The sequence below is a fragment of the Emiliania huxleyi genome, assembly GCF_000372725.1.
Source record: "Emiliania huxleyi CCMP1516 unplaced genomic scaffold EMIHUscaffold_24, whole genome shotgun sequence".
Lineage (NCBI taxonomy): Eukaryota > Haptophyta > Isochrysidales > Noelaerhabdaceae > Emiliania > Emiliania huxleyi.
This window is the reverse complement of record NW_005200250.1, coordinates 659682-672306: the sequence shown is the minus strand read 5'-3', so window position 1 is coordinate 672306 and position 12625 is coordinate 659682. Positions and strand designations below refer to the sequence as shown.

The window sequence follows — 12625 nt, the reverse complement described above, 5'->3', positions numbered from 1 at the left end:
GCGAGATCTACTTGCCTTTCGGGCCGGGGACCGATGCGATGCGCATGCATTCCGCCGGCAAGAGGCATCAGAAGAGGTTGAGCGTGTGGACAGCTACGCAGCGGCGCAACGGGCGGCCAGCCAGCACGCAGGTTCTGCTCCCGCATGTTGCGAGCATGTTGCAGGACAGCGACATGCGGACTACCGCCGAAATGGCGCACTACCGCCGAGCCGCACCGCTGCACACGGTCGGCGATGTCAACGCGCTGCAGAGCGGCCGAGCGCATGCGGAGGCGGAGGTGAGGTGCGCAGTGGGGCAGATGCTGCACGTGATTTGCCACGCTCACGGCGAGAGCGACGGGTCCCGAGACTTGGGCGCGGCCTACGCGGGGCGGTCCCGGCTATGGGCAGTTGCCGGCTCGGGCTCCTCCTCGCCCGACCTCACCGACGGAGACGACGTTGCGTCGGTCGTGGAGGACTTGGTCGCTTCGGTCGTGCAACAGCAAGCACCATATCTTGCGCAACATGTGCGTGGCAAACGTGTGCGTGGCAAACGCCAATCGTCGTGCAAACGCAAGGCCAAGCGACGGATAGCTGAGCGAGACGCCGCGGCGAGCGCTAGCACGGCGAGCGCCGCTGGCACATCCACTGAAACGTGTGGTGGCTGGCCTGAGCTGGAGGTAGAGGGGTAGAACGTTCGGATCGCGCTTCTCATCGCAAACCCCGTCACCCGTCAGCAGTCCTCCTTCCAGCTTCCTCCGGGAATGTACATAAGAGCTACATATACACTGACAGTGACCAGATAGCCGCACACGCCAGACCGATACGCGTTCGGGTCCGCGACAGTCTGCAATCTAGCGGACTATACGGCGCGACTACCGGTGCCGGTGCGCTGTGAGAGCAGGGCCGCCCTGTGGTGCCGGGGCATTCGTCTACCCGGGTACCCGCCGGCGCGGCTCCGCTGCTAGGGGAGTCTGCCCTCCTAGCCCGACCCCTTTGGTGGCTGTTGCTGCGGTAGCGGCTGGGCTGCGGCCCAGAGACAGCCACCATTTCGTCTCCCGTTGGCTCCTGGGAGGAGCTCCACCGCATCGCGGCCGAGCACTTTGCCGACGACTTGCCGGTCGACGAAGGGATGCTCTCATGGTCCAAAGCCTCGCTCGCAGCGTACTTTGAGTCTGGGGTGAACTCTCACGCCACCGCATCCCGGCCGAGCGAGCCTGGCCAGGGCCGCCTGTACGCTGTGAGCGACGTGCACACCGACAAACCGGAGAATATGGCCTGGTGGCGCCGTCTCGAGGAATGCGGCGCTCATCGAGCCGACTCGCTCATCCTGGCTGGTGATGTCTCGCACCGGCCAGACGTGCTGCTCGAGACGCTACAGATCGCGGCGCGCGCCTTCCGCACGGTCCACTTTGTGCCGGGCAACCACGACTTGTGGGTGCGCGGCGGCGGCGGCGGCGGCGGCGGCACCTCAATCGACAGGCTGCTGGAGATTGAGGCGACGTGCGCTCGGCTCGGCGTGTGCACGGCTCCGGCGCTGGCGGCAGGCGCCATCGTCGTGCCCATCCTGTCGTGGCACCACCCGTCCTGGGACACGGAGCCCGACATCTCTGGCTGGAGAGGCATCCCTCCCGTCGAGCGCTGCCTGATGGACTACCACATGACGCGCTGGCCTCCCGGCGTGCGGCAGGAAGACGGCTCCGCCGCGGCGGCGGTGGACGAGCTCAACGACAGGCCAAGAGCAGGCGGCGGCGGCGGCGGCGGCGACGGAGGCGGCGGAGGCGGAGGCGGCGGAGGCGGAGGTGGAGGAGGCGGAGGAGGCGGAGGAGGAGGAGGAGACGGCGGCGGCGGGCTGCTCGGCGCTGTCGAGGAGCTGCGCCGCCTCCACCCCTCGGCGCCGGTGGTGACGGCGTCGCACTTTGTGCCTCGCGTGGAGCTGTCTCCCGAGAAGCGGTACCTCTTCCTCCCCACCCTCGCCAAGGCAATTGGCTCGGAGCCGCTGCGGGCGAGGTGATCCATTGCGATTCACCTCACGTCCCTCTCTCTCTCTCTCTCACGCCTCCCTCTCTCTCTCTCTCTCTCTCTCTCTCTCTCTCTCTCTCTCTCTCTCTCTCTCTCTCCGATTTGACTCGATGTCATTCCATCAGGGTGGAGGCGCTGCGGCCGGACGTGCACGTCTTCGGGCACACGCACTTCGGCTGGCGACCGCCCCTTCGCACGCGCGCGTGGCACCGCAGCACCGCGGCCCGACACTGCGGCCTTGCCGGCTGTAGGGACGCGACCCTCGACGGCGTCCGGTACGTGCAAGCCGCGCTCTCGTACCCGGAGGAGCGGCGTGGCCGGCTTGGCACCATCGCGACGGGAGACCACTTCCCGCACGGCGGCGGCGACGAGCCGGCGCCCCTGCTCGTGTGGGATGGCGGCCGCCGCGAGTTTGCGCCTCGCTACCGCGCCGGCTGGAGCGCCTTCTACGACGCAAACCCGCGCCGCCCCGCTCTCACGCATCTGCTCGCCCCATACGTAGCCAGCCGCTACCAGGCGGAGCCCGGGGTGGGCGAGGTCGGCTGGGGGCCCGGAGTGACTCAGCCTGCGTGGCAGTTTGGGCCGCCGTCTACGCATTCGACGGAGCGTGCGGCGAGGGCGGAAAGAGAAGGCTGATGATTTTTCGAAGTCGGAGGTCACCTCTCGAGATGTGTGGTGGAATTGCAAGTCAAACAGGAGCACAGGGTGACACACGCGCCAGAACGGCTCGTCTCATCGCACAGCATAGCCTTCGCGCGAGAGAGTCATATCCTGCCCTAGCAACGCGTGGTATCGTCGATGGCGCTTAGATGCCGCCGACGGGGCAACGGGTGTCTCCGGCTCACCCAAAGCAGGAGGAGCACTTGCGGGCAGGAGCGGCTGCGTTGTCAGTCTCGATGAGCGGATTGTCGAGCGCAGCGTCGAAGTATGTCGCGCTGGTCTGAGGCGCTTTGACCGCCGCTTGGGGCACCGGGACTGGGACCAGGAGGGCGCCGATCCCGACGACGAGAGCGAAGAGGAGCAGGAGAGCTTTCATGGAGATGGTGCAGCTCGTCAAACCCGAAGCCGCCAAAAGAATTTTATCGGACTGTTGGTCGCTGCGAGTTGGTGAGAAACTGCGAAGAGAGAGGAAGTGGTAGACGCCCGAGGGTGGGCGACGGCTAGCACCACACTCCTCTCCTTAAAATCCATGTGTGGTGGCGGCGTGCCGTCCTCCCATCCCTCCCTTTGCGCCTTGGGCTGTACGGTCTCTCTTTCGCTACGTGTTCAACGACGTTGAACAGTGTTTGACCACGGCGCTGTTCACAGCGCGCGCGGACGGCAGTTCTGCGAGTCCCGCTCGGCAGGACTTTTGTAAAGCATGCTTGGCAAGTTACAGACGCTAGTATCGACCTCAAGAAGAAGAAAGAAATCGACCTCGGAGACCCAAACTCGAATTAATAATTAAGGCTCAAACTATGGTCAAACAACCGTCAAACAAACAGGTCAACAACGAAAAGAGACTGGTGCGACCGCTAGATGGCGCTTCCCGCCGGCCCCACAAGGCTGCCCAGCCCCAGTAGCACACCGGCCACGTACACCGTTGCGCTGGAGTCGGTCAGTGAGGCACTAGACGGGCTATGGAACCATGCGCGCGCCGGCCGGACAGGCTGCGCGCAGAGGCCGCGCCGCCCCTCGATTTCGCACCTCCGCTCCGCGGCCGACTGAGGGGCCAGCTCGCCCGGCGATCTCTCTCTCTCTCAAGCCCAGCTGGTCCCCGGACACAGTTATTGTTATGGTGTTATGGCTCTCGGGGCATAGCAGCCCATAACATGTTATGGGCTGCTATGAGAGAGCCGTCCCGGATCCACGGTGTTATGGCCCGAGAGGCCACACCGAACTGCTCGCCGCTGGAATTTTCGCTTCGCGCGCTGCCGCGCGCGAGGTTCGGCATCGACCGCCAAATATTTTCTCTTTTGCCCTTAAGTTAAATTCAATAACATCAACCTGCCTCCTGACTGAGGCTGAGCGATGGCTTCAGATTTCTCAATCAAGACCCCTCTCCCCCTCCCCCCCCCTTCACGCAATTTGCTTCCCGTTTCTAACTCGTACTCTCTGCAGCTGCTGCCGCTCCCCTCCGTTTTAACATGTACCTTAAGGTCTGTCTTTCCCGCAATTTAACTCACGTCCTTTTTCTCTGAGCCCTGGCCTCGATCGACACCCTCGACACCGGGCCTCGACACCTCGACACCAGGGCTCAGCTTTTTCTTTCCTTTTTTCGTTCTCGAGGTTTCAAGTGCGCTTTTTAGTAGTTAAAGCTCCGTGCCAGTCGTGCGAGCGAGTAAGTTGTAAAACTCTTCCTCATCCGGATGACTCATCGATCGATCGATGGATGTTGCTGCTTTCCGCGTTGCTGATGCCCTGCACTCCTTTCCGGATCGGGCCGACCCGTATCGAACGTGAGCTGGCAGAGTTAGAGCAGGCTGCTGAGCAGGCCGGGCTCGACGGTGTGAGGTTGCCATTCGAGCTGGACCTGCTAGCCCTGGGGGGTGCGCGGCTAGGTGCGCGGTCGCAGGGCCATAATACGGGTCTCCAAGGGGCGAGGGTTAGCTCTGCGCTCCGGGTTTCCCCTAGCAGCGGAACGCCCCCTCTACTCGGAGCTAGTGATACGAGAATACTCTCCGAGGGTTGGCTCGGTGGCGCTGTGTTGGCTTCGCCGACGACCAATTTGCACTTGATCCGCAACAACAACAAATGATGAATGAGTTAGATTTGTTTGGGATTTGATATTTATTGTGGGTAGAAGTAATACACCTATTGGCAAGAAAAAAAGCAAAAGGAAAAGGTGCTTGTTTTTGGCGCTGTGTTGGCGCAGCCGGCGTGACAAGATTGCTTAGTGTGCACACGCTCCTGGCTTCAATGGGTTTTGCGCTTGTCGCCACCGCGCTCTTCCCGGCCGCCGCTGCCCTCTCCGTCCAAGCACCGGCTCGGCGCCGCCTGGACGGGCCTCTCACGTGCCCAACGAGCGTGTGCGACTTCATCTGCGAGCCCTCCGAGTGCACCCTCCCGTCCTGCACCACGCTCTGCTCCGAGTGCTGCTCGCCGGCAGCGACGCCACCGCCACCTGCGCCGCCGCCACCTGCGCCGCTTGCGGGCTCGCCACGTTACGTGGCGTGTGGCAGGACCGGCCGGTGCGACGAGAGCGACCGGTGGGCAGCTCTGTCCGAGAAGCACGAGGTGCGGTGTTGCTCCGACTCGCGAATCGACGGCTGGAAGAAGAAAGATGGGTGCTCCGTGTGGAGCGAGTCCGACGACGATGAGATGGGAGGCGAGTGCCACCACAACAAGAACTTTGCGCAGGCCTCGACCATCTGCGAGGACGCGGGCGCACGCCTGTGTACTCGGGCGGAGCTGCAGGGGAATTGCGCACGCGGGTCAGGCTGCGGCCACGACCGCGATCTGATCTGGTCAGGCACGGAGAGCGAGGCGGCCGTCCCCCCGCCGTCGGCTGCTCCACCGCCGCCCTCCTCGGCTGCTCCGCCGCCGCCCGTCGCCGCCTCGCCATCCGCCTCCCCCTCCTCCGGCTGCGACAGCGACGGATGGTGCCCAAGTCCAGACGGGCCCACGCAGCAGTGCCGCGATGACGCTGGGCCACCGTGGGCCGACGACCTGGAGACCTACGGCCCTAACGTCCGCTACCACGACAACACGCCCGCCGAGCCCATCCTGCCGGCAGATGGCGCTTGCCCCGGCGCCCTTGCCGGTGCGTGCGCCTCCAAGAGCGTCAAGGCCGCCTACCTCGACGGACCGATCGACTGCGGCGGGCAAGGTTGGTTCTGTCGCATCATGCCGCAGCCCGGCTGGGGCGACTGCAGCTACGGCGACTGCAATTTTGCCAACTGCGCCACTCCTGATGCGGACGAGCTCGACACGGACGGCCACTGCCACGGCTCGGACGATGACAGCACGTACGGCTGGTGGGTGCGCGATCACCATTTTAGAGGCTATACAGGCACGCTCAACTGCTGCTGCGGGTGAGCGGCGCCCTTCGCCCGCGCCGCCTCCGACACCTTCCCTCGTCTCTGACCCGCGCCCTCTTTGCAGGTGGGGCGCGCCAATGTACGGCGTCGTCAACCGCTGTGACTACCGCAAGCCCGTCAGCGAGGCCGAGGTCTCCACCTCCCGCCGAGAGAGGCGCCTGGGCTCTACCCATGGTCTGCAGCCGAGAGAGTTCCACCGTAGGTTGCGACTTGCCGCGACGCAAACGAAGAGCACGACGTCGACTTCAACCCCACGTGCGACGCCCACCCTCTCAAGCCCGACCCCGTCACCAACGGCGGCATGTGCTGGACGGTGCGCAGTTTTGCTGCCAAGTGAGGTCCAAGGACCACATGAGGTCGACCTGAGGTCGACGCGGGCGACGAGGCGAGGGGGGTGTCCTGGTGAAAGGGCGAGGGAAGGCCAAGGCGTGGCGCGGCGGGCGAACCCGAGCGACATGCCGACATGTTCATTAAGTGGTGTACCTACGGTCTTACGCCTGTGTGGCAGTACTGCTCTGGCTAGTGCCATTTCACTCTGACACGCTAATGGCTTGAAAACGCCTCCAACGGAGCTCCGTGTTGCTCCCAGCGCCCTCCCCCGCGCTCCCTGCGGCCATGGCCGATGCTCCTAGTATGAGAGGTCATCTGGCTACCGCGAGAGCGACCCAACTCGTCGACATCGTCCGATGGTTGTGCCTCAAAGTCAGCATCCGGAGGCTATCGTGGGGTCGAGCCGGCAGTAGCCGTGACATGTGGTTCCACCACCCCTCGTAGGCTTTGCCTCTGACCGCCACCGTTCCCAGGCTGCCTAATGGGATGGAAAGGAAGGCTCGGCGAGCGTATAGAAGCGTGCTCGACCTCGTCGTGGCAACCTGCACGGCAGCGCTGGTAGGCGCGATGAGCGTCGTGCCACCTGACCCAAGACGGGTCGCAGGCGTCGTACCGAGCGCGTCGAGACCGTGTCCTGATGTGATCTGCACGGGTGAGTCACGTCGGCGTCAAAGGAGCGACGTGCGACCTGTCAGAGCTTGATCTCCGATCTCAGCGGCGTCGAGTCATCTCCGGCGCGCGACAAAGGTACATCCACAGGAGTCGCAGCTGCCTCTGGAAGGCACCGACATGTACCTTTTTGCGCAAATGGTCAAATCAAGGTTTTGTAACGCGAGCTGTGCCACAGTGAAATGGCACTAGCCTCTTCCCCCCGACGTGGCTCCTGTCTCTGCGCGTTTGCGCGCGCGCATGCTCACACCGGCCTATGTACGTACGTATGTAGATTATGTGGATGTATTTTCTTTGGCGTGGAGATGCGAGGGTCGCCCCCCCTTGCCCGTGCCCCACCACCTTGTGTGTGTGGAGACGTTTTACCGCGGTCGCCAGCTCTCCAGCTCGTCGTTTGGTCACTGGGGGAGTTTTGTAGAGGTGTTGGGGTTGTTGTTGACCTCTTGACCGATGCATTGTTGTTCACCTACAAAGAATTTGAATTTTACAAACAACAAAGCTCCCGACCTCTCTCTCTCTCTGTAGACTGACTCTCTCCAACGCAACCTCTTTCAGTCCGCTCGGGAATGTTCATAAGACAAAAAATGCAAGAAGGAAGGCGGGAGAATAAATCCGGCTTCGCGGGTCGAAATTTTACCCAATTCGTTTTTCCGGCCGTCCCACAGCCAGGCGGCGATCGATGGCGGACCCCGAGCAACAGAAGGAGGAGGCGTCGCCCGAATCAGACAAATCGCGCTGGCGCACAGCACTGCTCGTCATTGCATTGCTTCTCTGCGGCTTGGGCGTCGGCGTGGGGGCTGGGCTGGGCCTCGGCCTCCGGGAGGACGGCGAGGGGCACCACAAGGCAGAGGAGGATCTTCAGGGGGTCCGCCCGAGCCTGCACCCGCACGACCGCAACGACCACCTCACGGGGGAGGCCGGCCATCGCCACCCCGGTGAGCAGGAGAGGATCCTGTGTCCCTCCGGGGACAACAACGTTGAAGAGGCGCTTGGGCAGCTCGAGAACCTCGGCAAACAGATTGAGACGTGCCACAAAAGAGTAGATGCAACAGCGCCCGTTTCAAAATGCCAGTCTTGCAGCGAGCCCTCCTCACCTGCAGTATTATGTGACGCCGCCTCGCTACACCGCCTCGCTACACCGCCTCGCTTCGCTCCCTTCGCAGGTGGTGCGCTGACGTTGTCTCGGCCCTCGAGGACGAGTGTCCGTTTCGGTGCGCTCAACCGATGAGCACGCTGCGGCGGTACTACGCGGAGTGCGATGGTGTGCAGCCGCACCCCATCTACGAGCAGCTTGAAGCCAAGGGTACGTGTGAGCCGAGAGGACATCACCACGACCAAGGCGACCACGACCGAGGCAAAGCCAGCGGAGAACCACCGATGATGGACAGCGATGATGGACGGTGAGAGTCGGAGGCAGTGGGCTCCACTTAGAGCGGTGGCCGTGGTCGCCGCGCGCCGAGAGGCTCGGAGCCACCTGGTTATTTATTGGTTTGAGACACATTGATTGCGGCGTGACAACCGCTTTTGAGCTCCCCGCTCGTTGAGCGAGGCAGAGTTGGTACTTCAGATCTTGAGAGGTATGAATGACGTAGTTGTGGGGGGGAGGGGAGGGGCGGCAGTGCATGTGTCGTGTGTAAGGGCACACGACGCTCATTCGGTCGTATCTATGCGGAAACTTAACCGGTAATCCGCCCGCATCTCGTGACGGCGCGCAACCCCGCGAACGACCGGGACGCACACGGTCGGGGACCGCGGTGGAGGCTCGACGATGGCGAGCGGGGGTGTGACGACGTGTACTGGTGACATTTTAAGGCTTCAACGACGGAGCACGGAGGCAAAGCCGTCCCAGCGCGAGCCGCGAGGCCCTAACGAGCTAGCACGGGAGAGAGAGAGAGATTTTTAGAAGCACGGGCCGAGGCCACTTCTTCAGGCTGGGAACCGAGGGGTGGCCACCCTCCTCGTCGAGGTGTGCGCCAAACCACTTCGGCGGCGCGCGCTCCCCTGTGCGTCTGTGTCACCCTCCAGGCCCTCACGCCCCCCCGGCATGTCCACCGGCAAGGAGGCTTCCGTGCCGAGTGACGCGGCGGCCCCGGACAGACTCAACGGCAGCGTCGGCGCCGCTGCCAAGCGGCCGCGCGACAGCGAGGGTATTCACCACTTGAGGTGGGACGGTCGAGGCACACGACGGAGCCATCGCGAGCGGCCTTCTACACCGCCCGCCGCCGGCGCAGGCGCGGAGCGCTACGGCGGACCTGCTTCAAACCCCAAGGCGGAGGCGCTGAGCGAGAATCTGGGCTGCGCGCACGCGCATGGCTGCTGCGAGAGCTCGGAGGCGGAGCTTGCTCGACGAGAGCTGCTCGAGCTCATCACTGCGCCCGACGCTGACGTTGGTGGCGCGATCAAGCTCTTATTTTCTCAGCCTCGCACCTCTTCTTCCCGTCGCACGCGGGCTGTCGCAGGGCACTTGGAATATGACTCGGGCGAGGATGCGTCAGCACGAGTACTATTTCATCGTGCAGCGCAGGCTGGCTCGCCACTACTGTTGGCTGGAGCTCCTCTCCCGCCCGACGTCGGTGATGGCGCATGACACGCGATCACTGTACGCATCGTGCTTCCTGTGTGTGTCTCCCCCCTCCCCGCCGCAGAGCCGCTGCTGGGTGTCGGCCGCGCATCTCCTCACGTCCCGCGCCTGTCCTTTACGGCATTTGTGTGGCCCATTTTCTGTGCATCGTTAGAAGCTGCGCAGGCCTCCCCGGTTACAATCGCCGCGCGCACACGACACGCGACAGCCGACACCTCGACAGGAGAGATTTTGACGTTCACACTTCTCGCGTGAGACTTGACTTCAGACGATATGCGAGACAGATATATCTCAGAGTGAGAGGACAGCCTGAGCCTCGGAGGAGAGACGCAGCTCGCAGGTACAGGCGTGACAGACAGTGCACTCTCACACACGAGACACACTGATGGAAAGGGCGGAGCGGCGGCGGCGACGGCGGCAGCGGTGCGCGGGCGGAGCAGCGACTGCCCGGGCGGTCGCTGCTCCGTCGGTCCGTGCCGGAGCGCGCCATCTGCGCAGGGTCGCGCGTCAGGCCAGGGGGCAGGGCGCAAGCGTCCCCCTGGTGGCGGCGCAGGGAAACGCGGAGACGCGAGCGTTTCGCACGCCGCGAAGCGGACGGTGACGGCGCGGTGGGTGACGGGGCTAGAGAGCAGCCAACACCCGACGCTCGCAAACGACGTCGGTGCTGGACGCCTGCGTAGGGGCCGCGGCAAGGCGGAGCTGGCTGAGGCACCAAGCGCCGGCGGGGAGCTCCCGGACTCATGTGTGCGAGCGCATGCCCTCCCACCTAATCACCGCTGCATAGTATGGCTTCCGAGGCTGAACCGCTCCGCAACGGTTGGTAGCTCGACCTGCATTGACAAAGTGCGTTTACCTGTCAGTCGTCGACGTCGCGTGCGAGATCCAATATCGCCGATCGATAGCAATCTGAGAGGATAGGGATCCGTGTCAGCATGCCGTAGCCGAGGAGTGCCGCGCTTGGGGGTTGGGGCGCGCGCGCATTGGCTTCACATTCGGTCTCAGCGCTCGGGCCGGCGCCGGGGGTCATGGGGTGACACTCGGTCACGCTCCGGCGCTTCGGGGGGGCTACAGCGGGCAGTGCGCGAAACCACTTCGCATGGCCACCCGCGACCCCACTTTGGACCGGCGAGCGCACTTGCTCGGTTCCCAGCCTGAAAATGTCACCTCGGGCCACCCACGGCGCGGCGCCACCCCGGTGCGGGTATTGACTGCAACCCGCTTCGCTCGCGCGCGGGAGACGGCGCGTTTTAGAGTAATGAGGGCATGAGCACTGGATAGGGTCGATTCCGCATGGTACCGGGACCCCTCGCTCGAGGGTCTCGCCCTCCCTCGCTGGGGGGGAACCCCGGCAAAGCGCGCTCATCATCCCTGACACATGGCGTCGAGGCTGTTGCATCGCCCCGCCCTCCTCCGCGCGGCCCCGGCGGCGGCCGCGCGGCTCCGCTCTACGGCCGTTGAGTCCGCCCTCAGCTCGGTCGCCGACGGGCTCGGCCTTCCGAGCAAGTACGGGCACTACATCAACGGGCAGTTTGTTGAGCCGGCGAACGGACAGTACTTCGACAACATCTCTCCCATCGACGGGCAGCCCTTCATTCAGGCGGCGCGTGGGACAAAGGCTGACGTCGACGCCGCCGTGCTGGCGGCCAACACCGCCTACCGCACGACCTGGTCCAAGGTGTCGGTGACGGAACGCTCGAACATGCTCCTGAAGATTGCCGACCTGCTCGAGGAGAACCTCGAGCGACTCGCGACGATCGAGTGTGTGGACAACGGCAAGGCGCTGCGCGAGACAAAGGCGGCCGACATCCCGCTCTCAATCGACCACTTCCGCTACTTTGCGGGAGTGATCCGGGCGGAAGAGGGCGCTGCGTCGGAGATCGACGCAAACACGCTGTCGCTCTCCATCCAGGAGCCGCTCGGCGTCGTCGGCCAGATCATCCCCTGGAACTTTCCGATCCTGATGGCGGCCTGGAAGCTGGCGCCGGCGCTCGCGGCGGGCAACTGCGTTGTCCTCAAGCCGGCGGAGCAGACACCGACGAGCATCATGGCGGTGATGGAGCTCCTCTCGACCGTGCTGCCGCCCGGCGTCGTCAACGTCGTCTCTGGCTTCGGCGGCGAGGCGGGCGAGGCGCTCGCGACCAACAAAGGGATCGCAAAGCTCGGCTTCACCGGCTCAACGGCCACGGGGAAGAACATCCTGCATGCGGCGGCGGAGAGCCTGATCCCGACGACGCTCGAGCTGGGCGGCAAGAGCCCGTCCCTCTTCTTCTCCTCCGTCCTCGACAAGGACGACGACTTCCTTGACAAGGCGGTGGAGGGGGCGGTGCTCTTTGCCCTCAACCAGGGAGAGGCGCGAGGTAGCCGAGATCTGGCCGAGATCTAGCCGAGATCTGGCCGAGATTCGGCCGAGAGCCGCTCTAACCGGCCCAGCCCCCTCTGATTGCCGCAGGTGTGCACGTGCCAGTCTCGGCTGCTCGTGCAGGAAGACATCTACGAGCGCTTCATGGAGAAGGTCGTCGCGCGCACGGAGGCGATCAAGACGGGGGACCCGCTCGACGAGGCGACGATGATGGGGGCGCAGGTCTCGAGCTAATTAGCATTAAGTTTCGCGTCTAGCAGCCGAGCCGTGATTACGACGGTGGGGGCGCAGGTCTCGAGCGCGCAGCACGAGAAGATCGTCAACTACATCAACCTCGGCACCTCGGAGGGCGCAAAGGTGCTCACCGGCGGCGCGGCCAACGACGTGGTCAACGGCGGCTACTACATCAAGCCCACCATCCTCTCCGGCACAAACGACATGAAGATCTTCCAGGCGTCCGCCTCCGCCTCCCTCGCCGCCGCCGCCTCCCTCGCCGCCGCCGCCTTCGCCTTCGCCTCCGCCTCCGCCTCCGCCACCGCCTCGCCACCTCCACCTCCTTCCTCGCCACCGCCGCCCTCTCCTCCTGCCCCCCCCCCCTCCCCCCCGCCCCCTCTTAGGAGGAGATCTTCGGCCCCGTCACGAGCGTCACCACCTTCAGGGACGAGG

General features: G+C 64.3%; 6 protein-coding genes across 6 annotated transcripts in view; 5 read left to right on the top strand and 1 right to left on the bottom strand.

The window, feature by feature from the left end:
* Positions 1-155: 155 nt before the first annotated feature.
* On the top strand, positions 156-2637 carry EMIHUDRAFT_205599 (hypothetical protein; the record flags this gene model as incomplete). Its single annotated transcript, XM_005778893.1, has 6 exons — positions 156-659; positions 884-919; positions 998-1417; positions 1478-1693; positions 1850-1989; positions 2127-2637. 6 exons carry the CDS (start codon positions 156-158, stop codon positions 2635-2637), a joined length of 1827 nt encoding a protein of 608 aa, XP_005778950.1.
* Positions 2638-2668: 31 nt separating this feature from the next.
* Positions 2669-3052, bottom strand: EMIHUDRAFT_353944 (hypothetical protein). Its single transcript, XM_005778892.1, has one exon. It carries the CDS (start codon positions 3035-3037, stop codon positions 2843-2845), a length of 195 nt encoding a protein of 64 aa, XP_005778949.1. The 5' UTR covers positions 3038-3052; the 3' UTR covers positions 2669-2842.
* Positions 3053-4883: 1831 nt separating this feature from the next.
* EMIHUDRAFT_435092 (hypothetical protein) lies at positions 4884-5707 on the top strand (the record flags this gene model as incomplete). Its single annotated transcript, XM_005778891.1, has 2 exons — positions 4884-5531; positions 5566-5707. Coding segments are annotated over exons 1-2 (774 nt in total), but the record flags the coding sequence as incomplete, so codon positions are not given.
* EMIHUDRAFT_435091 (hypothetical protein) lies at positions 5701-7319 on the top strand (the record flags this gene model as incomplete). Its single annotated transcript, XM_005778890.1, has 4 exons — positions 5701-6014; positions 6085-6151; positions 6223-6537; positions 7223-7319. Coding segments are annotated over exons 1-4 (777 nt in total), but the record flags the coding sequence as incomplete, so codon positions are not given.
* Positions 7320-9063: 1744 nt separating this feature from the next.
* Positions 9064-10510, top strand: EMIHUDRAFT_205594 (hypothetical protein; the record flags this gene model as incomplete). Its single annotated transcript, XM_005778889.1, has 7 exons — positions 9064-9166; positions 9251-9405; positions 9479-9592; positions 9665-9699; positions 10099-10197; positions 10281-10342; positions 10425-10510. 7 exons carry the CDS (start codon positions 9064-9066, stop codon positions 10508-10510), a joined length of 654 nt encoding a protein of 217 aa, XP_005778946.1.
* Positions 10511-10949: 439 nt separating this feature from the next.
* ALDH7 (putative mitochondrial aldehyde dehydrogenase) overlaps positions 10950-12625 on the top strand; it is a 2284-nt gene continuing 608 nt past the window's right edge. Inside the window, exons 1-4 of the mRNA XM_005778888.1 lie at positions 10950-11950; positions 12050-12181; positions 12251-12412; positions 12577-12625. Of these exons, the coding sequence (XP_005778945.1) occupies positions 10976-11950; positions 12050-12181; positions 12251-12412; positions 12577-12625 (1318 nt within the window). The 5' untranslated portion in view covers positions 10950-10975. The remainder of the gene's footprint in view (positions 11951-12049; positions 12182-12250; positions 12413-12576) is intronic.